At 28.6% G+C, this 26,181-nt stretch overlaps 1 protein-coding gene across 11 annotated transcripts in view; it reads right to left on the bottom strand.

Annotated features, from left to right (window-relative positions):
- Positions 1 to 26,181, bottom strand: part of ClC-a (chloride channel protein 2) — a 186,835-nt gene that overhangs the window by 3,208 nt on the left and 157,446 nt on the right. For 10 of the 11 annotated variants that reach the window (XM_014415303.3, XM_067045586.1, XM_024358481.2 and 7 more), the window contains 17 exons: positions 21,956 to 22,089; positions 16,781 to 16,937; positions 16,227 to 16,352; positions 14,719 to 14,803; positions 13,230 to 13,331; positions 12,941 to 13,043; positions 12,700 to 12,831; positions 11,115 to 11,277; positions 10,922 to 11,037; positions 8,959 to 9,073; positions 8,654 to 8,791; positions 8,457 to 8,577; positions 7,758 to 7,899; positions 5,771 to 5,904; positions 4,016 to 4,042; positions 3,212 to 3,377; positions 2,077 to 2,304 (listed from right to left, as the gene is read on the bottom strand). In XM_014415303.3, the coding sequence (XP_014270789.1) occupies positions 2,077 to 2,304; positions 3,212 to 3,377; positions 4,016 to 4,042; positions 5,771 to 5,904; positions 7,758 to 7,899; positions 8,457 to 8,577; positions 8,654 to 8,791; positions 8,959 to 9,073; positions 10,922 to 11,037; positions 11,115 to 11,277; positions 12,700 to 12,831; positions 12,941 to 13,043; positions 13,230 to 13,331; positions 14,719 to 14,803; positions 16,227 to 16,352; positions 16,781 to 16,937; positions 21,956 to 22,089 (2,189 nt within the window). The remainder of the gene's footprint in view (positions 1 to 2,076; positions 2,305 to 3,211; positions 3,378 to 4,015; positions 4,043 to 5,770; positions 5,905 to 7,757; positions 7,900 to 8,456; positions 8,578 to 8,653; positions 8,792 to 8,958; positions 9,074 to 10,921; positions 11,038 to 11,114; positions 11,278 to 12,699; positions 12,832 to 12,940; positions 13,044 to 13,229; positions 13,332 to 14,718; positions 14,804 to 16,226; positions 16,353 to 16,780; positions 16,938 to 21,955; positions 22,090 to 26,181) is intronic. The other variant, XM_024358479.2, reaches the window with a different exon arrangement.

The following is a 26,181-nucleotide window of genomic DNA, read 5'->3' as shown; positions in this document are numbered from 1 at the left end:
GTTTCTAAATATAATTTATTCAAATTCACACACTCTTTATGTGTATAACAAAAATATATGCTCAAATAAATTTAGTATTTAAGGTTTGTGTGTTGATATACAGGCAATTATCAAATATTTGGTGCAGTGTACACATCATAAAACATTCACTTTTAGTTAAATGGATCCTTGCTCATTTCAAAACAGCACCTTCTTTATTATTCGTGACAGTGATACACCCCAGTTACTATATTTCCGTTCATAAATTAAGTAGAAAACATCTATTTTATACCATGGTTAATTATCAAATTTATCATAGTTCATATTTATGCTTTTTTTTATTATTAACATCAATGAGATATTTAGTTAATAAAAAAAAAAAAAAAATTAAATGTACTTTAGAAGAAGCACAAGACACTGGACAAACTACTTACATGGACCTCTCACATCAAAATAACAAAACAAAAGCTAAACTTCTGACTTAAATTATTATTTAAACTTTTACAAAAACAATTAAAATTAGTACTTTCGGAGAAACTAAAGATTTATTCTTACTTTCTTAGACCAATTTGGACTTATGGTGCTCAAATTACGGATTTATGGATATGCCATAAAAACTAACTTATTGAGAATGCAACAATTTCAATCAAAATTACTAAGACTGATCAGTAGCACTCCCCCCTACATCAGTAACAAGAACTTATGCAAAGACTTATGAACTCCCTATGTACAAATTACCATTAAATCACTATATAAACGGTTTCATGACACACTTACCCTCTTATTCAAGGACTATCAACACGAGAGACCAGATAAATGTCCATAATCCGCCACAAATTTTTAAATTTCAACTTTAATGGAGAGGTATCTATTGGATGACCTTCATGCCTTCATGATATTTTTTTTTTCTATACATCTCATTTGCTGGTTGTAAAATATTATTTACAGTTAAGAATAAAATAAAGTAAAAAAAATAAAATCATCATTTAACCGCTCTCAAACTATTTCAATCAGAATATGAACTAGCGGATATTAAAGACTAATAAATTATCCATTGGTGTGACAAATTTAATCAAAATCGTTAGGGGCATTTTTTGAGAAAACTAAAATCAATAATATATAGTGGCATTTCTGGTAAGTGAATTTAGCAAAAAAGTTGGTATATAATTCCATGATATACCTACTTTAGACACTAATTTCAATTTTGTACAACTTTTTATTTATAGGCTGGGTATTCATGCACAGACATATACCATTTTGCAAAACTTGGTTATTTGAACTCGGGGTATCCTAAAACGAGTATTTATGTTGAAAATCCAGGATCAAAATCTTCCACTATCACAATAATTCCAAATATTTCATTTATCATATGTTTCATACAAAGGTGAATATATGTATATGAGTAAAAGTAAAAATACAGCAATGCCTAATCCAATCTAAATGTTCCAGCAAACTGAGATAAAATTTTATGTCAGATAAGAAAAAAGAGGACAGAGTAAATAATGTTCAAATTTATTCTCAAAATTATTAAATTAACTTATTCTTTGTTTGTTTAGGTTATTTCAAAAAATAAATAAATTGAAAGATATTTATATGTTTATATTTATTTTAATATTTATATGTCATCGAATTTCCATGCTCAAATAGTTTAATAATTTCCTGATTTTGCTGTAGTGCAGTTATCTTTAAATATTAGTAATTTAATTACCCCACCTCGTAACAAGAATACAAATGTATCTTATCTGCACCAATAAGTGAGATTAGGCTTATTTAAAAAATATCTTGTGGTAATGTTTAAAAAAAAAAAACAAGTAATAAAACAATAAAGACATAAAGAAGTACAATTAATTTTTTAAATAACAAAACCTCAAGAAATTTAATATAAAAAAGATTCTAACTCCTTAAAAAAAAGTGTTATAAATAGGAATCAATTGCTCCTCATAAGTTTAATTAACTTCCAATTTTACTTTAAACATAAAATTATATTAAATGCTCTAACAATTAAATTAGATAAGTGGACTAAACATTAATGACATGCTTAATTAATTCTTGAAGTTTAAATGCAAATTTAAAATACTTCAAAAAAGGAATGGATACCTCTTTGAGAGCAACTACACCAACCAGCTTGCCAATGTTGGTGACATATGCATGATTAATGCCGACTAGAGAGAATATAGAGTGTGCCTTGAGAAGAGAAGTACGACCAACGAGCTGGAACGGACTGGGATCGATCTGGCAGTCAGCAAAGCTCACACCCGCTCTCAGTTCCTCCTCTTCCCACTCCTTCTGATCCTCAGGTGACATGTCTATCACTCGTTCCCGAGGCTGAAAGAGTAATTATATTAATTGAATGTGCTTGTTATAAAACATGATTCATATTTAGGTAAGGTTCTAAATACTGTCATAAATATTTTTTAAAAATGTTTTGTATTATAAAGGGGGTTTCGGGGTTAGATGTCGAAAACAAAAATATGAATTAAGATCTCAAAACAAGAAAAAAATCTCTAGGAAGGTGTGTCCACAAACGATTCGTTTAGGAGATATTCACGTCTAAAGCTTTCATTGTAAGAATTATTTAGGACATAACAAATTAATTAATGTGTTCCAACTACTTTATCAATGAAATGTTAACATTAACAGTCCTATTAAAGTGATTACCTTGAGCATTGTTTTTAAGCAGGCTTGGCATCTTTCTTTTGGAGCAGCATGGCTGAACGGTACTTGACATGTGTTATTGTAAAGTTCTCCAGAATTGATACCAGAGGATTTTTTTGTTTGGGGTGATAACATTAAACAAAAAGTCTGTGCAAGCCCTGTCAATGACTTTAATTCTGTATGATTAAGGATAATTAAAACTTGCGAAATAATAACGCATATTCATGACCATTCTGCCTCTCCTGCTGCGGAAGAAAGATGCTGAGCCTGCTAATGTAATAACTTTGAACAACATTTAATATGAATGTTAAAGCTTAAATTTTATTAATAAAGTAGTTAGGACAAATATTAATTAGTTTATAATAAAATAAATAATTCATTACAACCTCCCTCTTACCATAGTTCAGTAACAAGGATACACATGAGAAGTTTAGCAAATTACTATCATTACCCTAATTTATTTGTCTAAGGAAGTAAAACATGTGTTTTCTAGTTCTAATGATGCATAATTAAATTCATAAAGATTGAATGTGTAAATAAAACTTCATTCATAATTTAACTCTGATTATAAATTTACCAATTGAACTTTCTTGTTGACTCCAGGACTTGCTGGGAGGCTGACAGGTTGATAGGGGGGCGGTGGGCTCAAACCTCTAGGTTCAGGGCTGCCCTCATCTTCATTTGGTTCAACATCTTGTAGAGTTGTAGACTTATGAAATATCGCTTCAAAAGCCATGCGTATCCTAAAAAACATCAAAATAGAAATAAAAATATTCTTTGTATTATAATATATTTCACTATTCCATAAATTCTTAACAAATGTTTAAACTAAACCAACTGGAAAGAATTATTTTGTTCTTATTTGATATAAAAGTTATTATTTTAACTATCTGTTTAATACTCAAGAATATCCTTGAATATAGAAGAGTGAATGATTGTATGAACAAGTTATTTAAAATTAAAGAATATTCTCTTCTTTTTTTTTAGCTCACTTGCTGATGACTTAAAGATGTAATATGGAAACATATCATCAACATCACTAGGTTTTTGTACATGAACATTTAAATTTTATATTTAAACATTTAGAAGATTGAGAATTTTTGTATTAAAGTCTAACCATCACATAATATGAACCATTCAACAAAATAATTTTAAGAAAATTCTTATCATACTGTTATTATTTTCTTTTATTTTCTTTTAATTAAAATTGGCAAAATGAATATAGTTGAACTTTATAGCGGTTTCACTAATAAAGACATAAATAACTAAGATAATTATAAAATACATCATTTTAAGTTATAATAAGTTTGTAATCAACAATGGGTTTTAAATAACATAATCCAAATTCTTTTACCAATAATAAATATTCTGTGAGACTTACCGAAACGCCATCCAAACTCCACCTGATCTAGAAATGGAAAATGTGACATGCTGTTATTAATACAAAAAACATATAAAGCAAAATAAAAATATTTTTTTATGAGTTTTTGTTATTGTTTTTTTTTGTTTTGTTTTTTAGTCCCTTTTTTAATGCTGAAGACTGTGCTGTATATATGTATATAAAGGATATAAATATATATTTATTTCAAACAGCAATTCAAAATTAGCAGAGCCACTTAAATAAAAATGGTTAGTAAGTACAAGGATGTTTTATAAGTTATTTTATTTTCATGTATAACTTGAGGAAGTAGAATAACAACAGGATATTAATAAATAATAATAAATACTGACAAACTTCAATCTATTAGATATAACTTATGCTATATGCATACTGTGTACATGAAATTTATATGAGTAGAACAAGCATGAAAATAGATAAATATTTTACATGGACATGGATACATAAAATGGAAATGGAGATATGAAATAAAAAAGTATTAATTTTGAATAACTCTTGAACCACCTGAGAAATTTTTCCTAAAACATCTAGAATTAATGAAGTTCCAAGTGATATTAGTTGATGTCCCATATATCATTGCGTTATAAGTTCTAGTGGAATATTTACCAAAACTAAGTCATTGGATATAAATAATTACTGAAAAATAAATCTTTTCATAAGTCAGACCAAAAAAAAATTTATGGCCAAATTGTATGCATGTAACACTAAAAGAAAGTCAGTTCTGAAAATTGTGTGATTGGTCGGAAAAATTAATTAAAAAAATAGAATTTTTCTTGAGCTGATTTAGTGAAAACTAAATCTTAATAGGCCTGTTAATAATATTACTTAATGACACTAAAACACAATTAATAAAGAGTTCTAATAAAAAGCAATATATCTGACATTGATAATGTACTAGGTGAACGGAAAATAACTGTACATTTAATTATTTAAATAATGATTGTCCTGATCTGCAAACATATTATTTGCAAGTTAAAAAAAAACAAACACCAAGAATTAAAGAAAAGTAATGAAAAAAATTAAATAAGACCGTTTTTTTTTTTTTTTTTTTTGAGAATTAAAGAAGGAAAGAAATAAAATAATTTCCATAAAATAAGAACTAAGTATAATTTTATATTCAACTATGTCCAATAAGAAATAGTGACACTACTTACATAAAAACAGTGCCAATTATTATTAGGGTTTGTTATTCTCAAATAGTTATATATAACAAAATAATGACAAATTATATGAATTGAATATATATTTTTTTTTTTTGGAGGAATGGAAGTTTTTTGAAATATAAAACCTCAAGTTTTGAGGGGAAGGGGGTTAATATTTTTTTTCTTGATTGATTATAAAGCTTCATTATAGAAAATAATTAATATTGGATTACTTCATAGGTTTTAAATTTACATGCAAACATTTCAACATTGTTTGGTTAGAACCAAACAAAATTGGTAACAAATTAATTTATTTAGTTATACAATGGCTACATTCTCATCCAAAATACAATATATATGCTTATATACAATATAAAATGCGCTGGTTAAGTTAATCTCATCTTCTGTAGAGATTTTGTACCACATTAAACATTCAGTTAGTAAAAAAATAATTATAATATATTTCATGCAGAAAGATGCACATGCCGCAATCTATTACCCAAAAATGAATAGTTACCACTACTTCCAGTACTCTGATGTAATAATAATATTTCATAAAATATTTACATTATGTTATTATGGTTGTATATGTTACCTGCTTTCTGCTCCAGTAACGGTAGTGTATGGAGTCACTGAGGGTGTAGTGAGGGGGCTGTAATTCCTTAAATTGAATGAATTAGTCTTCTTCAAGATTGACTTTTTAGGTTGAGTGCCAAACACGGGGTGGAACTAAAAATGAAAAAAAAAAATTAATCAATTTTTGCAATGATTTCATAAGCATTATTTTTTTTAGTTTCATCTTTTCACTATAATTTATTTCCTTCAATTAAAAAACTTTGAAAATGAACACACTATGCTTTGTTATCTGCAAATAGAAAGTACCCTTCCTAAGGCACATTCCCGCCTTAAATATGTAATTTAATTTTTAATGACTTTTTGTTTTTGAGCAATGCTGTTCACACATATACACAGATTTTTATGGGACTTTTATTTGGACTTAGGGGGCATCAAAACATGTTTTTCTATTGAAAAGTTGAATTCAAAATTTTGAACAATCACAATACTTCTCCTTACTATAAATTCCATCTGTACATAAGTCCAAGTAAAAAAAAAAATTGGATTGAATTCATAATTTGTTTTAGGCTTTTGTATGATGATTTCACAAAACTTTATACTTTTTCTCTTGTGTTAAAAAATACCTGAGATATGTAATAATTACACCTCTAATCGGTCGCTGTTATAAGAGAAAATGGAGGATGGTAATGTTTAGCTTGAAGGAACATCCTAGGATGACCTGTAAATTGATTTCGTGACACAAGCGAAAGCTCAGATAAAAGAGAAGTGGTGGGGGACAATGCTCAATGTGTTTCGCATTTACATTAAAATATTTCAAAAACTAAAAATCGTAGCTACATACTGCAAATTATGGAAATGTTCAGCATCTGAGTTATATACTGTAAGTGAGTTCAATATTTCAATATTTCATCCTCTTTGTAATGAGCTATAATCCATAACTGTATTACAGAGTTAAAGAGGCAAAATTAATAAAAGATAGTGCAAAAAATTGAATAATAATGTGTTTTTGATCTTATTTAAATAAATTAAATAAGAAAATAAAAAAAATCATATTGAATTTGTATAAAATAAACATCATTATTTAATACATTATTTCATTTCCAGAAGTTTCAATTCTGTTGCCCAGTTCCAAGACTCCCACATTTTTTTTTTTAATATTTAACTATTTGGAAATAATATACAATTGCATAATAATTTTCTTCATTTTAAATATATAATATTTTGTTTCTCTTTGGTAATTAGAAATGTTCACAATGTGTAGTTCTACTTTGAGGCTAATTATAATATATATTTTTTTAATAATCTAACTCCACAGATGTAACTAGAAATTTCATGAAACTATATTTTACAGATCATGTCCGTGATGCATCTGTGTTCACAAGCACAAGGAGGCAGAGATTTGATGTGCACAATCCATGGAATTAATACAGATAATTGTCAGGTAAGCATTGTTGGCTTTATAAGAAACATATATATTTGTTGTTTTAAAAATCCATTTTCTAAAAGGAGAATCACGAAACATTATTTATCTAAATTTTAGAAAACAACTCAAATGTTATTGAAAGCCCACTATAAATGATCAATATTATGATTTAATATACTGACTCTCTGAGGGGTAAATTTTAAAAATATAACAATTGATACATAAAGGGGTAAATTTTAAAAATATAGCAATTGATACATGAAATACCACGTTCAATGATACTATTTCAAAAATATTAACCATTTAAAAAGGGCTTAAGAAGTTGAACATTTGTTATTAAGTAAGGTTCATATATTATTGGCATAAACTTACAAGTTAAAGAGCAGTTCCTCATTATAATACCAAAAAAAATATTAAAGAATTAAAGCTTACTCTAAAATTCAAACATTTACTGAAAATTGTCAACACTAGAGAAAAGTTTGATAAAAAAGGTACTTAAGTCTCCTTTTTATGTTTAAAAAATATTAATACACTACTAAGAATAGAATAATCCTTGAGTCAAATATGCTTAATAGGAAATTACCCTGTATCCATGGTCTGCATCAATGGTACCTGACGACTGCTGCTTCATCCTGAGTATGTCGGGTGCAGGAGTAACTTCGAACCTCGACGGCCTCCTCTGTCTTTCACTTTCCCTCCTCTTTCTCTCGTATTCTTCTTTAGCTCTGAATATTAAATGATTTTGAAAAAGAGACCGTTTCAAAACCACTTTGTAGACACAATTAATTTAAATTAAAAATGCTTTATTAATTAAATAGGCCATATAATATTAGATGATTATTGCATTATTGTAATGAATAGTGATTATTATTTTTTTTAAAAATTAGCAAAATTGAGTTCCAGTTATTCAACAAATTCTCATATATGAGACATGAAGGTTTTACCTCAGAGCTCAGCCTCACTGAGTACTTTATGGTTTTGGAAGAGATAGAAAAAAAATTAAAATCTTCTAGTAATGAATATTTGAAGTTTGAAAAATAAAAAACCTCCATTTGAATGTTTATCTTAATACATACCTGTTAAGTTAGGCTTTTTTTTAAAGCAATACTTTGTTGGTATAATGTGTCATATAGATTTTATATTCCTACCTATTTTTAATTATTAAAAATAAGTTTAAATTTAGAGATTCTAGTAAAGAGATAGTGACCTATTATAGTGAAAAAAGGTCTTCCTCTAAAAATATAATTAGAGAACTGAAGCTGTATATTACATCAACAAATACCTCTCTTGAGCTTCTTTTTGCCATCTTGCGACAACTTGAAGTCTTCTTTCTCTGCCGATTTGCTTTTCTATAATCTTTATCAATTCTAACCTTTGGATAGAACCAAGAAGGATCATAGTTTCTGAAATAAATTTTTTTGTCAAACTACTTGTTTCCGTAGGATCATATAAATAACAAGAATTACTTTTTAAAATAACCTGGATTTTCAACGAGTGGAAAACTTCGAAGTCGACGATTTTCCTTAAGTACAGCTTTCAGTTCATGATAACTCATATTGTTCCAAATATATTTAACATCCCTGATCATAAAATCCTCAACATAAACATTGTAAATTCCTAAAAGATTAAGCCAATTCGTTAGGGAAAAATTATCTTTAAAATAAATATTTTCTACTCCCAATTCTCAATTCTACTCCCAAGCAACTTAATAAAATTATGTAAATAATAATTAATAGAACAATTAAAAATTATTTAGCTAACAAAATTATAATTTTAAAATTTACCTGAGCTAGAAGGAAGTAAATCGGGCAAATATGGAAGCTTCTTAATAAGAATGATGCTGTCGTAAAGAGAAGGTTGGAGAAGAGAAGCGATTGCATTGGCTATCAGCACTGCTATCTAGCAACACCACTAAAGATACAAATAGGAAATATCTTTCATTCTTAAAAACAAATAATATTAACGTGTTTAAAATTAGCTCCTTTTTTAAATCAGAAATTGGGAGCAATATATATCAGAGATAGTTTCATATTTGTCTGATATCATACACTTTTTTTCATAATTCCATTAACTTTTTAGTAACTTCCTAGCCTAATTTAGTAACTTACTAGCTGCTTTCTATATGCAGTTATGCTTCTATGCTGTATGATCCTACTTGTTCATTGCCATTCAACAGATTCTGGCAACCTTTGGAATACCTATTATTCAGAACAAAGTAATGCTTATCTCTAAAGTTCTACTGTACAGGTCAGCAGTTTAGGACGATGGATAAGAGGGGACACTACAAATATACATCTACAAAATAAGGGATGATATATGTTCAATATGTTCAATCCCTTACTGATTTTGACTCAGAATTTCAAAAAAATGTAAATTAAGAGAGATCTTGACAAACATTTCAACTGATTAATATACAACAATTTTTAAATTTTTTTATGAATGTAGAATCATAAACTATTGTTCTTTCTTAAGGTAACTATGATTAAGTAATAAAAAAATTAACTTAAATAAATAGCTTAACATTACTTTGTTTTTCATCAGTTTTTACATGCTCTTAAAGAAATTATTATTCATAGATGATTAAGGTTGTATAGATGAGGTGGTTCAGGTTATAGTATAGAAAAACAACCCACAGTGGTTAAAGTATTTTAGGACCCAGTATAGCATATTCAGCAAGTTTGTTTTCTATTTATTAAGTATATTTATATATTAAATTTTGAAAGTAATAATTTCTGGAAAAATAAAAAAACCCTCACAACTCCAGTCATTCTTTATAGTTTAATTATATGACATTTCAGACATACTCTTTTGTCCATTTATGAATCTTGAATATCTAGAATCATAAGTTAAAACATTATCAACAATCTAAAAAAAAAATTTAAATAAATGATCTTATTAAAGAATATGATAAGAAGGTATTCTAATAAATAATTAAATGATATTTTAATTGTAGTGATGCATAATCTTTTTTAAAAAAGAGGTTGGTATGTAGAAAAATGATTGATGTAAAAAAACATTAGGAGTGCTGACAAGTTATAATTTCTAATTCAAGGAATTATGTTTGAAAGCGGACCAAGCAATATGTCCGAAATGCCATCTAAAAAATCAATAAAGGATGGCAGAAGTTGTGAGCATTTTTGATTTTTCCAGAAATTATTTTGTATAAGAATTTAAAGCCTTTAGAAAATAGTATAATTTTCATGATTAATTTTAAAAATATTTAGTGTATAAATAGGTCACAAAATTACTAAGATACTTTTTTAATCCAAATAAATACTTTTTTTTTTATACATGCATGTAAATATATTCATTCTTTAATAAATAAATACTCTTTCTCAGTGGACATACCTTGGCAACGGACAAATTTATTTTTGTCCGTTGTTGAGAGGTTTCACCGTATATGTTCTAAATAAAATTATATAAAAAAGGAAGAGTATAGTTTCTATACAAAATTATTAAATATAAAAGAACTTTTCCAGAAATTTAAATAATATTATTAAAGAGTGATCAACATATGAGGAGAATTAGTTGATAGTTCAGAAAAAATTTCAAATAGGCGACTGTATAATCTTATGAAAAGTCAAGTATTACCTCTAGAATGATGTAGAACCCCAAAAAATTGGCATAAAGATAGATAGTTTTAAAACTATATGAAAAAAAGTATAAGTTTCCTACCTAATTATCAAAAAATTATAAAAAAAAAAAAAAATAATAATAAATTAAATCCAATCAAAATTTGAAGACTACCATTATTGGGATAATATGAGTTATTTGACCAGTCATCTCAAAGACAATAACAGATACTGAAATGGTGTGTGTAACAGCTCCGGAGAAAGCAGCAGCACCAACAGCTGCATAACCACCTTAAAATTAAATTAAAATTAAGAATTTAGTGACAATGGAATGTGTTTTCTAAAAAACAATAAAACCATTGACATACCAGGTATGATAGGTGTTGTAAATTCGCTGTGGTGTATGCCATGGGGAAATATAACATGCATCAGCTCTCCTGCGATCCTTCCGAGGGCTGCTCCTATTTTAAAGACAGGTATGAAGCTGCCTGATGGAACTGGGATAGTAGAAGCAATGATTGAGAATATAAACTGAAAAAAAAAAAAAGGAACGATTGTTGCCCTATTCATTACAACAGGATCATATGAAATTGTTAAAAGTATATACCTCTATAACTTACATATTCATAATATTTCGTCTATTAGTAACTCAAATTAAAGACTATATTAGAAATATATTTTTTATATGAGCAGTTTTTTAAAAATCAATTTTTAAAATTGCTGGAAAAGCCAAATTCACCAAGTTTTTGATAACAAGAATGCTTTATATACCCAATTGTACTAGAGTGATGTTTGATAGCTCATTTTAGAGCTTTTTTAAAATGCTTTCATTTGATTTTATCTAACAAGACAACTTCAAAATGAATAAATTATTTTTACTTGTTTTCAGAAATTTAAATTTTGAAAATGACCATCTTAGATTTTTTTCTTTTTAAATCTATGTAATACCTGCTTAGATTAGTTACATTCTTGCCAAATCCCATGTTAGAGAAATTATAAAAATTTAATTTACAGTTTAAATTTTGCCTATTATTGGATAAAATATTTATAGAATAACATGAAGCTCATGATCTTGCTGCTAAAATGTACAAATAATTGGTGAAATATCATCAATCCAGTGTTCCTTAAGGAAAGATTTATTAAATAATATTGAGTAAGTTATGATGCTGTTACATTATGCTGTTTCTGTCAAAAGATATCACTTTTGAGGAGGAAGGTGAGAAAGAAAAAAATAGTATTTTTTACAATATAACTAAGCATGACATGTTTCATTCAATGTAACAACTTGTAGAGAAATAATTGGAATAAAACTGTCACTATAGATAACACATAATGCTCTCTAAATAAGAAATGTTAGACATTATGCCTGCTTGAAAAATGTCTTTAGTCCTCAGTGAAAACTAAATGATTGTAACAATTAAGGTATGTGATTTTATTTCCAATAAAAGCAATATTTTTAGTAATTATCAATTATAGATAATCCATTTACATATAAATAAATAGAGTAACAAATGCATAATAAATTGAAATTATGATATGAAATAAAAAGTAGAAAAATAATGGTACTGGGTCCATTAGACCTACCTATAACACTGGAATCAATGAGTTAAAAAAAAAAAATTTGCTTTTACACCCATTTAATACATAGATTTTTCTCGGATTCAAAACAAATATCCAAATTTAATAAATAAAACGAAAGGACTTGGCCCACTTGCCGGCATTGCTCCCCCTCCTCCCCCCTCATATATCAGTACTATTATAGATTTCAGGGGAAGATATAATGCCTTGATATCTTTCCCCTGCTTATGACACTGACTAAGACAGCATTAAATTTTGAAAATTTGATTGTTTTACAAAAAATCTTTTTTACAGCCTTGACAGACGGTAGTCTTTTCTATCATCCATATGCTACCCCAAATGACAGAAAAGTAGAAAACATAAAAAGTTACTTACAGTATAAACAATGAACCCTGTGAGACAGATAAAATGGTCTGTGCTCTTAGTTGTCCAGTGTCTTAGAACTTCCGACTCTTCCACAGTCAGTTCATCTTTCGTCCACGTAAAGTTTGAAAAGAGCCCAGAAACCTATTAAGAAAGTTGTATGCATAAATCAGTCTTTTACCAACAAACATCATCTTAATTCTGTAATGATAATAATATTGCCTACACTAGTTAATTTTGAAATTACTTTTACCTGGTCATGAGTGTTTAAATCCCCAGCCATAAATCTTCCAAGTCCTAGAGGAAAAGAAATAGAAGATGCGACAAGAACCACAATTCCAGGATAGAGAAATCGGCTAAAAATGTATTCAAATATAAGAACTTTGAGATAATCAATTAATCTGTTGTTTTTTTTGTTCCTCTTTTTATTTTCATTCAGTATTTTTATAATGTAGCCACAACTCATTGCTATCATGGGAGAAGAAATTATTCGCTCATAAGTGTTTTAGAACTTTTTAATCTATTTTTATACCATAACTTACTTTTTTTGTAAAAAGGCATTCATTTTCTTATTTTTTCTCATAAACAGAACATATTGTCGGTGTGACCAAACATAAGCAGCTCCACCAATACCGCATACGACCCTGTTAACCAAACGTAAGAATAAAGAATACATTAATTGGTTTCGTTAATATACTCAACATTAATGTGTGATAAATTTAACACTAGAAGAACAGGTCAAGTCAAATGGTCAATTTTTATACAACACTGATTACCTTTAAATCATTATTGCTCTTTGTTCTTAGCCCTGATGAAGGTTAGAAACCCTGGCTGAAACGTTGGCACAATTAAATAAGTTCTCTCAACTTGTTTGTGTTTTTTACTGACCGCACCACCAACCATCTTCTCATCATATATATTATCTATGGACAACTATCTTCTCATTATTATTTTTATATATACAACTTCTCAACTTTTGATTTTAAATTTGGCATGATGAAAAATTTTAAAAAAATTTACGTTTACCACAAGCAGTTATAGATAGAAAAACAGGAAAGGAGCATTTGAACTTTGAATAACAACAGCTTATCACTGTTTCTTTCAAAAAGTGTTTAGTCTTACAGCAGTTATAACTAGAGCTTTTAAAGTTGTAATTGATCCTTATGAATAGATTCCGGATTACGACCCACCCTTTCCTCCACTACTAGATCTTTATATAAAAAATATCACTCGTCTGTGTTTCTTTTACAGTTTATGTTTGCATTTCTTACTTTGAATATCGATAAGTAAAAAACATACAGAGAACACTAAAAGAAAGTACATTTCACCTTACAGGAAATAAATTAAAAAGCATCCAAAGCAGAAATTGATTGGGAAGCAATATATGATGTAAATCAACCATCCATAAGTAGTACTACACATTCAATAGATATGTTAGAAGAAGAACACGTGTTGCATGGTAGAAAGAAGAAACCTGTTCCTCTGATCTACATTTATTGTATCAATAACAAACATGGATGACAATCAATGCTCCATCATCTATCATTGTATTTGCTCATGAAAGAAATGATGCACAATTTGATAAGCATGTGAGAAAAAAATCACCAAACATTTCTGTTAAATGCAAACAAATTTATTGTAGAAAATGAGATAAATCTTCTTTGTGAAGTAACTGTGTAAATAGGTCATTGATTGAATGATCGTTATTATAATAATTATTTTACAATTATAATTTTATACTGTTAGTACAGTGATATTATTATTAGTATAACTATATTAATAATTGTTCGATTTTATGTTAAAGGTCTTTAAAAATTGTTTCAACCTTAAATTCACGACTATTAAAAATATTAATTTATTGTATTTTAGACTGTAGTATTTTAGTAATAAAAACAAATCAAGTTAAAATTATGAAAAAAAGAGTAGAAAATAAGGTAGCAGTTTAAATGATCTTGTCCTGTTCTTCTGGTTCGGTAAATTCTCCTGTCTACTAATGTTAAAAAAAAAAAATGAAAACAAATTCAATCTTACCCCATTAGAGAAAAAACAACTAATTCTTGGGGATCAAATGGAAATTCCATTGTAAAATTAGTCTGAAAGTAGGCTTTGACAGTATCTAGAAAAAAATATTAAAATATGTATTTAAATAAACATAATGGACAATATGAAATTATTCTATAAATTAATAAATTTAAAAAAAATTAAAATATCAGTATTGATATCACAGATAGATGATAGTACAGAGTTAGAATGATGATTGGCATTATAGAAGATCAAATGAACCTTAAAATTTATAAATTATTATATAGGTCAATTACTGTAATAAATCACTAAATTCTGATCAGACAAATAAGGCCCCCGAAGCAAATTTACCTCTTTGCTTCATTGATAAACTTACTAATGGTGTTATCAAGGTGTATTAAACATATTTGTAAAGAGATACAAATAATTCATTTGATTGTTGAGAGTTATCTTGTTTGATGATAAAATGATGAATATACATATGGACTACTGGAGACAAAAAGTAAATCGGTTTACTTATATATTAGTGAACTGATTTACTTTTTGGATCCAGTTGTCTATAGAATTCATTAATTATTTGTAATAATAGTATTATGTGAGTTTCCCTATGATAATAATTATTTTTCTTAAAAAACTAGTGATTCAGTCAATGGTTCAATATTTTTAGATAACTAAAGTTTGATGGGTTACATTTAGTAAAGAAAAATTTATATGTTCTACTTTACAACAATCCCTTGAATGATATTTTAAGCAACAAGGTTGGGATGCACATCTGGGCATTCATCAGTCTACATTTATAATAATATTAACAAAATATTCTGATTAAACTATGTCTAAGATTTTAACAAAATAGAAGTTATCAAATATTGACAATAACATATAATATATGATATAATTTACTTAATAACATCATAATATTTTTAACAAAGAATCAATTTAGAACTCATTATTAAAAAACAATTTCCTTAAATAAAAACAACTTAATCACTATATTCATAGGTTAAAGAATAAACTAAATTAATTCAAAATTTTATTAAAATTTAATATTCATAAAAATGAGAAAAAAAAAAAAAAAATCGGTAATTCAAAGCAAGACTAGACAGAACCATTCTTACCAGAAGTCTCATATAATTGTCAATAGAAGTTGGTTAAAATTTTTTTGTGGAAAGAAAGAACAAAGAATTACTATCCTATTTATTTCTTTAAGAAAAAGAAGAAAGGGTATATTGAAAAAGATCATCAGCATAATAGACAAGGAAGGCAAAACTCTAACAAAAAACTACATGGTTAATAGCGAGCAGGAACATGCCGAATCATGTCTAGGAACCGTTTCTTTATTGGTTTTAATTTGAGGCTGAAATGAAACACACCATAAATCTTATCATACTATAATAAGCTGAAAGAAAATTAAAATTTGTGCTGCACAATGAAAGAAAAAATCCAATAAAAAAAATCACCAATTCATTAATGAAATTGATTTTCCTGATATTTCTTAATCATAGTTAGTAAATAATTACCTTCTTTTTGAAACCAAACAGCTAGAAGACGGAAAACTGTAGCCCCACAGACAGCAGTAAAGAATCCTCTCCAATAGTTCCTGATTGCGAAATAAACTGTAGTGACCTCGATGCTAAATAAAACACCTTTTGAACAGTACTCATCAGATATTATTTCAAAATATTTTAAGCAATGATAAACAAAAATAATTCTTATAACTTCCTGAAAAAAATTAATTATATTGATGGTCAACCTCATAGATACTTCAAGTCCAAATTTTAGGAGAAAAAAAATTAAACTTTGACAATATTCTGTAATTTCATATTGATCAATTCTCTTTAGTTTTTTTTTTATATATATATACATAAGTTATACTGTGCATCATTTTTTGGCAATACTTAAAACATATGTGCAGAACTAGATCAGAAATGTTTCAACTATGAAGTTGGGCAATCTATGAAGTTTATCATTTATATATTTAAGACAAACAGCTCAGTGTCCATGTTGTTTAAGTATAGCACTTTATTTTGAAATTTGAAAAAAAAAATAGAAAAATTGAATAAAAGGAGCTTACCACCAATCGGTGCTCCAAAACAACTGGCAACGCCAGCGGCACAGGCTGCTGCTAGCATTTCCGTATTGCGAGATTCATTTTCATAAATGGACTGGAACGAAGTGACTAGTTTTGAAAGAAGGGTAGCAGCTATACTTGCAATATGTACAAAAGGCCCCTGAAATTTTTATTACCATAATTGATTAATAATACAAATAATGTTTAAGTTGTCAATTCAATGAAACAAAGTATAATTGTTATTGGTTGAATTCATATATATTTGATTTTCATTTTACTGTAATATGCAATAGAAAGCAACTATATTTATATATAATAAATAAATTATACTAATTCTGGGGATCTAAACCGATCCATGAGTATAACAAAAAGTGCAGTTAACTTTATAAATCAAGTACATTACATTTTGAAGATTCGTTATATTTTATTATTAGTGAACTACTAGCCATGCAAATTCAAAACATCATTATTTTTTAAACGCTATTTGAGTGGTTCAGTAAACTATGTTAAATTGTAGCCACCCATATGGTGCATTATCTTTGGAATGTAACAAGAAAGCTCTACTTGCAAGAACAAGAATGCTCATGCCAAATGTTCCAATAGTCAAGTGACTGACTCTATTAGGAATAGAAAATGCCAGAATCCCAAAAACCTTTTGATAAAGTGAAGCAGATCTCAGCAGATAGCAGTGTCCAGAAACATTCCCATCACCTTGTATCCTATCTGATTATTAATTGAATTAACTTCGGTTTTATCAAGTAATTGTTTCAACGACTTAGGCGCAATAAGGGGCTTGAAGGAAGATCACATATTTATGATCCCATCATCTTCTAAGTATAAATGAATTCCTTGAAACATGAGAAGTCCTCCTCATTCATCAATCCAGGAAACACTCCTCACTAAGAATCTAAGGACTTAGATTTCCATGGTTTTCATCATTCAGGCAGTTAACCCTTGGTAAATTGGTAAATATATCAGTATACAGAACATCCCAGGTAAGATACTGGAGATCAATATCCTGGTCAAGGTTATGAAGCTCAACCTGAAATTGAGCATGCCTTATGAGGCATTGTGAAGCCCAACAGTCTAGGAGGACTTATTTTACAGTCATAAGACCAACACCTCAGTCCATAGTCTCTTGACTGAATGAGTCAGAGAGCTCTTCATTAATTTTCAATAAATGACCACTCCATCTCTCATCATACCTCATTCCAGAAACTCATATTGTTGTGAAGATTTATAGTTAGAACTATTAATGACCTTTCCTGATGTTTGGGTGCTAGTTTTTAACTGTTAAAAGCACAATAAAAGTGACTCAAAATACACTTTTAAGCTTTTTTTCCGAGGAGATTACCCTTTTTGTAGAAAACGATTAGGTGGGCAGGCTTCAATAGTTGGGTACCATTGGTTAAAAGTGCTTCGTCACTAGTATTGAAAGATTTGAGAACTTACTTCAAACTTTTAAAATTATAGTAAAACATCATTCAAAAATGCTATTCACACTCGAAATTTCGGGGGAAAAAATAAGTTGTTGTTTAAAGGCGTAAAACCTTTTGGTTATCAACGCTTATTGAAAAAAAAAAAAAAGTATCCACCTAATAAGTTTTTTTAAAAAAATATTTTATTCGTTCAAAATATTCCTAAAAGGTTTGGAAAGCAAATCCAAACTACTTGAAACTTATTTTTTCCATGGGCCACGGACCCGTTGAAAGAGATGGTATATAAGCGGTTGGATATTGGTTGTATGGGTGATCCGGAATTCTAGCTCAACCAATAGAATATGTTTTCCGTGTTATTCAGTGCTTATTATGAATTCAATCGCATGCAACAATTGTAATTTTTTTTTTAACGAGTATTTTGAGGAAAATTACAAGGATGACCTGAAATAACAATAATATTATTTTAGTGATGATTAGAGACCGGATCTTCGTTCGATTGCATCTTTTGTTCCTTAGCTCCAAATTTAGCCAAACCTCGACAGAAATACGAATCATAAAAAAGGACATTCTATTGATAATAGTTTATATTTTGCAAGTTTTAGATTAAATGTATATATAATTAGGTTAAGTTTTTTAATTTATTTTTAATAACTGAATTCAAATTTACAACTGTAAGTTACATAATACATTTAGTAAATATGGTCTTAGTTAAAATGGAGTGTTACAGGCGTGTAGAGCAACTACCCATTGGTAGCACTCTAATGGCATTTTATATTAGCTGGTTTCGTGGCCATCTTCTTTTCAGGCGCCTCGGAGGATAGTCAGGAATGGTAGAGGATGCAAGGTTAGAAACTAGGGGGTTTGAGTGGTTAGGGAGTTTATAATGGAAGGAGTGATATCTGGTTCGGACTAGATCGGTTACATAGGGAACATTAAGGTCTTATGTATGATTTTATTTGTGACAAAGTAAGGAGCATTGAGGATTTTACGAAGGATTTTGGATTGTAATGATTGAATACGAGAGAAATTCGAAGGTTTAGTGGAGCCCCAAAGCTCAACTCCATTTGTCCAGATTGGCCTTATTACAGTCATGTAGATCAGTATTTTGTTATGTGTTGGAAGTTTGTCTAGTAAGTGCTAGTAGTAGTCTAAATCGACGTGCAGTTTCCTGTCTTTTCAGTCTTTCAGTCAGGATTCCAGGTTAATCGTTTGTCCAAATGTAGTCCAAGGTAGCGGATCTGTTGGACAGGGGTAAGAGTAACATTATTAATTGAAATTGTAGGACAGTCGGTAGGTTTACGACGAGGGATAAAGGTGACTTCATGGAATTTGTTGGAAATTATCTTAATCCTCCAATTACGACACCATTCTTAGAGGGCTGTGATATGGGATTGGGGAGTTTGGGATACAATTAGTGGGTTATTATTAACTGCGAGCACAAATGTGTCATCGGCATAAGTGGTGAGGATAGTGTTAGGATTGGTTGGAATGTCAGCTGAATAGACGGTGTAGAGGATGGGAACAAGGATACTACCTTGAGGAAAGGTTAAGTTAAATTGTATATATGTATTTGCTATTAATAAAGATTTAGGAGGTTAGAAAAAACAAAATAAGTTTTAGGGTTAAAACACGAATTTGGACATTTTGAAGATTTTTTTTTAACGAAATCACGTTTATTGAGTTTTTGAAATGTACTAATTTGTCTGTGATTAGTGAAAAAATGAATGTCATGTAACGCAATTAATATTTAATTAAATAGTTCATAATACGGGCTCATTAATTCCTATCTCGGACAATAGTCCTAGTTTGGTTAAGGCATTGCCTCGATCTATGGGAAATGCAGTCGAACCGATTTCTCTCTATTTCAGTAAATCACACAAGTAAGTTCTTAAGCTTGAATTGTGTTTATTATAAAAAAAAAAATTAATTCTCGACATGACAAGTTAGGTTTAGATTTTTATTGAAAATATAAAAAACAAATTTAGTATAAAACTTAGGTATATGTAGTTATTTTGTTTCAGATTTATATTTAAAAAATTAAATTAGAATAATAAAGAACTTGGAAATGTCAAATCCAATGATTTTGGAGTTTAATATTTTAAATACTCCTTTTTAAGTAGGTTCTTGGTTAATTATTCAAAATCTTTTTCTTTTTTTAAAATTTATTTATTGATATTTAAATGTATTATACATTAAAAATAAATTTGATGTCAGTTATACAATGGCATGATACGACGTAGAGAATCTACCCATTGATAGAACTCCTATAAATCGGTAAATAAATGACAAATCGGTAAAATATGGAACATAGAGGTCCTAATGAATAACTTGATTTGATTAACCGAAATCTATCTGAAGAATACGAAAAAATATTACTGATTTGTTCTAACCAAAAATTAAAAAAAAAGATAAGAGGATTTCATTAACTTTTGTGCTCTTTGGAGCCCTTAACCACTTGGTGTAGATCCGTTGATTTGTGTAGAATTTATTTATATTTTTTTGATTCTTAAATATTCTTAATGCGAAAATTTTAGGTCAAAATATTTTCTTTTCCGATTTTTTTTCTCGAAAATTCGTATTTAATTGTTTCTTGAGGTACTAAAAACGAATATGAACTTTGTTTAACTGCTAAAATCTTTTGAATAATCCATATTGAAGAACAGTGAGGTTGTATAAGGAATTTTCATATTTTATATTGTATATATATTATACAAGTTAACATAGTGGACAAATAAATTATCTGGAAGAAAACAAAATCAACTAAATCGTACCTGTATTTATGATTATTCAGCAAATTAAAAAAAATAAAAATCCCTTATTTATTCGATAGAATTATAAATAGTGTTATGACCAAGTTCAAGTGGTATGTAGCTAAGAAGGTAGATAATTTTTTCACGGTTGTTATATACCAACTAATTTTTTCGATGTTATTTATGTGGTTATTAAAGTTCCTGCAAAACTAAAAAAAAAATCATTGTGTTTGAACAATTATTAGCTAAGTTACGTTTACCCATCTTATTAGAAAAACAAATGAAGAATTTGGGCAGGTTTTCCTTGAATTATATTAATTTTTTATTATAACTTGAAAGCACCTCTATAAACTAAATAGATATAATAAACAATTGATTCAATCATTAATCCAAAGGGTTAATAACTTAATATATTAATTTATATCAAAGTTTCATTTGTTAATTCAATACAAGTTATAACAAAACATAAACAAAATTCAAAGAAAACCTGCCCAAATTCTTCATTTGTTTTTCTAATAAGATGGGTAAACGTATCTTAGCTAATACTTGTTCAAGCTCAATGTTTTTTTGTTTGTTTTTTTAGTTTTGCAGGAGCTTTAATAACCACACAAATAACATCGAAAAAATTGGTTGGTATATAATAACTGTGAAAAAATTGTATACTTTCTTAGCTACATACCAAAAACGTTTGAACTTGGCTATAACACTATCTATATTTCTATCAAAGAAATCAGTGATTTTTATTTTTTTTAATTCGCTGATTAATCGTTAATCGTTAAAGGGCTCTATAAATATTGAATTAATCTATCTACATCCCTAAACCTAGCAATCGCAAAGCATTGCCGGGTCTGCTAGTAATAAATAAAATCTAAATTGCATTTATAAAACTCTCACACATGAAGAACATAAACAAACACTGAGACCGAAGGAATACAATACAAAGAGGTTACTCAAGAAGTTTGTTTTGCTGGTGAACTACAAGCTCTCACCTCCTTGCCAAGGGGAAGGCCACTGCCAAGGGTGGCGGTGAGGCCGATGACCTTAGCCACCAGGGTCCTGAACGTCAGGTATTCCTTCAAGGAGACGCCGCGCAATATAGTCTTCATCTCCGGGATACCCGAACCTAAACAAACAATACAGGCTTACTCTTAGCTATTGACAACATCAAAATAAAATAATAATTAGGATGATGTATTATGGATAATGTAAAAAACGATGAAGAGAAGTTCCACATTATTTTTTTATCAACAATATTACAACATTATGTCAATAAATGTATAGATGTTTCGATATTTATTTATACATTGACTAGGTAGTTACCTACACGTTAACTTGCTTAATAATGTCGACAACATTATGTCAATAAAAGTAGAGATGTTTTGATATTTATTTGAAAGTTGATTAGCTAGTTATATACAAGTTAACTTGCTTAGTAATGTGTCATATTGTTTATTCACGAAATCTGAATTTTTAAGAATTTTAAAATTTAATTTAATCAATTTAAAATTTAAGAACATTATTACAACATTATATCAAAAAGTGTAGAGATGTTTTGATATTTATTTACAAGTTGAGAAGCTAGTTATCTACATGTTAACTTGCTTAATAATCTGATCTTTTTTTTCATTCACGAAAGTTGAATTTTTTAAGAATTTGAAAATTTAATAATTTTTTATATAGATATTGACAACATTAAGTCAATAAAAGTAGAGATGTTTTGACATTTATTTTACAAGTTGACTAGCGAGTAACCTACAAGTTTAATAATGTATAGTATTGTTTACTCACGAAAGCAAACCATTGTTTTGAAAGACGAAAGGAATGAGCACTGAAAATTATTCCGAAATTGATTTCGTAAATCGCAAATATTTAATTATGAATTACAATCAAATTTACAACTTATCTAAGTTGATATACTGAGTCAAATTATTTTTCGGTAATAAATGCAGGGAAACTTTTTCATGTTAAACACAAACTATAAGCGTTGATGATGTAGGGCAAGGTTTATTTGCAGGGTGCACAATATAGTTAATAGTATATATATAATAAAATTAAATTAAAAATAATTTTAAAAAGGTAACTTGTAATATTAATTGCTTTACAGACACAGTCAACATTTCCATTTAAGGTAATGGTAATGCCTGGGATGTGATAGTAACATTAAACCATATATAGCAGGTAACGCTTGAGATGTGATAGTCTTGTTAATATGATTGATATACTTGTTGATAGTTAATATCACATCCGAGGCGTTACCTGTTATATGGTTTAACGTTACTATCACATCCCAGGCGTTACCTGTTATATGGTTTAACGTTACTATCACATCCCAGGCGTTACCTGTTATATGGTTTAACGTTACTATCACATCCCAGGCGTTACCTCCTATAGATAAGTGGTTTCAGTTTTGTATGAAGTTTCGTTTTTGAGCGAGGCTGTTCACACACAGGTTATTTTCTTCTGATTTTGGATTTTTTTTTTCTATATTATGCATTTTTAATCCACTTACAAATAGTAAAAATATCAGAAATTCATATTTCAGCATACTTTGAGTATACATAAAAGATTAAAAGAACATTATACTAGTTTTCCGTGTGTTTAATTTTTGTATTTATTTATGTTTATTAAATTATTATTTTTTTTTAAAAGTGGAACAAAGTTTAATGATAACTGGAGTTCCTTTGTACCACTTTCTAAAATTAATTATAAACACCGAGGGATCCAATAGGTGGTGTAACCTGTTGCTGTTTTGGGGAATTTCGGTAGTAAATTGCTTGAACGAAGATATTTTCGCAACTTTAAAGTATCAAATCCAAGTTATTTTTCAAACGTTGTTTAGTAAAGGAATTAAAAAATGACCAATTAAATAAAACCATCGCCGACTAGGCTATGTGGCCTGATGTGATCTAAACAGTAACCAAAAAAACTATATATATTTTTTCTTGGACATTGTGACACCCTACGAAAAAAAGATCCCCCAGGTAACTGGATTTTAGCCCAGTCATGTAAGCATCAAAAATACTTTATAGAAAAAAAAGGTAGATTTTTTTTCTTAGTGATTCTAAATGTTTTTTGGGGATGTTTAATCAGAATTTCACAGGTTTGCCACCGTGCCAGCCACCGGCTTCACAATGAAGAAAAAATGTTAGAAAATCTTTCAGTTTTTCAATTACAATTATACTTTCTGTAAATAATTAAAGCAAACAATATTTCTTACAAATCGTAAATACTACGTTTAGTTATCGGCCTACCTGCAACGCCGCCAAAATGTGATGAAAACAACAAACGAACCCTTTTTGCCCTCTGTTAAAAACGCGAAAAATTCCTTTCCAACTGACCGGTTTGACCTGACATTTCTAAAACAGTTCCAGGCGTGTTGTGCTGATAGTAGGGCACAACTGGACACTTAAAAAAGTGTGGCTAGCTATTTTAATTTTACCTAATTGATATTATTCAATAGTAACCAAGTAGCGGCAACGCAAATTGGTCGATAATGAAATAATGTATGCATTTTGTAGGTGTTCGTTCAAGACAAAAAACAATAAAAAATTTGTTCGTTTTTTCCTTCGTTTTGTAAAGCCAGAGGCTGGCGTGGAGACAAACCTGATATTTTGAATCAGGAATAAAAGAGAGAAAAATGCTGTGCTACCCAACTGCATTGGATTGCTTTACAAGAGACGGGAAGAAAAAAAGGCAGTTATCTCACCCCAATTTTTGATTACTTTAATGAAAGTTATGTATAATTACTAGTCAAAATTGATGAGTCTGCCAAGTATAGGTAGGGGGAATAAAACATGGCGGCTGTTTCATAACCTTAAAAAAACATTAATTTTTCAGTCGGAGCTCTATGTCTTAAAAACTAACAACAACACTAGAAAATCTAAAAGAACATTGTTTAAAGAAGAGTAAATTTGCTGAAATATTAGGCCTAAAAGAGCTATTTACGTCCAATAGTTCTCGAGATATAGCTTTTTAAAAAGCAATATTTCTTAAAAATCTACTGAAAGATCACTAATTAGTTAATTTATTTTGATAAATCTATATCTCAGGAACTATGTAACGTATAGATGTCTATTAGCACTCAAATTAAAGCTAGTTTAATGGACTATAAAGAAGTTTATGACCTTTGCCTTCGTAGGAATAGTAGTTTTCATGATATTTGCTCAAATAAATTGATTTATAGTTGTTCGGACAATAAGTTTGATAAGTTTGAGTATGAAAAACTTCATTTCCGAAACCATTGGACGTACAGATGTCTGCCAGCACTCAAATTGAAGCCAGTTAAATTTACTACAAAATAGATAATTATGGAGAAGTAGTTTATATGATATTTGACAAAATAAACTCACAAATGTTAATTTCTAGTTGTTCGTATAAAATGTTGGAGTTTTGAAAATATACATCTCTAGATCCATAAGACTCACATATGTCTGCCAGCACTCAAAATAAAGGAAATTTAACTTACTATAAAGTAGTTTATGACACTTATCTTCGTAGGGGTAGTAGTTTTTATGATATTCACAAATGAACATAAATTTGGCAAATGAAAATTTGTCCGAACAACTATAAATCAATTTATTTTAGTAAATTTCATGTAAACTATTACTCCTACGAAGATAAACATCATAAACTACTTTATAGCTCATTAAACTAGCTTTAATTTGTGTGCTAATAGACATCTGTACTGGGTTTGAGATATAAATTTTTCAAAATAAATTCACTAACTACTGATCTTTTAGTACGTCCCATACAACATTTTTATGAAATGTTGCTTTTTTAAAAAGCTATATCTTTATTAAGCCATTTTTTATTCCCCCTACCTATACTTGGCAGACTCATTTATTTTTACTATTAATTATACATAGTTTTCATTAAAGTAATAAAAAATTGGGGTGAGATAACTGCCTTTTTTCTCCTCTTGGGCTCTTGTACTATATACACAGCATACTTATTACTAATGAATCACAATTTTTTTTGATAATCCTATTAATTTAAATTGACATTATTTCAATAAAAGTAGAGATGTTTTGATGTTTATTTTACAAGTTGACTAACTAGTTAACGTGCTTAATAAAGTGTCCTATTGTTCATTCACGAAAGCTGAATTTTTTAAGAATTTTAAAATTTATTAATTTTTTATACAGATATTAACAACTACCTGCAACACCTAAAGACTAAAAATCAATAAGTAATTTGTTGGTTTTTTCCTTCGTTT

The sequence above is a fragment of the Halyomorpha halys genome, unplaced genomic scaffold, assembly GCF_000696795.3.
Source record: "Halyomorpha halys isolate HHAL.00 unplaced genomic scaffold, Hhal_1.1 Scaffold98.1, whole genome shotgun sequence".
In the NCBI taxonomy this organism is placed as follows: domain Eukaryota; kingdom Metazoa; phylum Arthropoda; class Insecta; order Hemiptera; family Pentatomidae; genus Halyomorpha; species Halyomorpha halys.
Note: the sequence above shows the minus strand (reverse complement) of the source record. Positions and strands in the feature narration are given on the sequence as shown.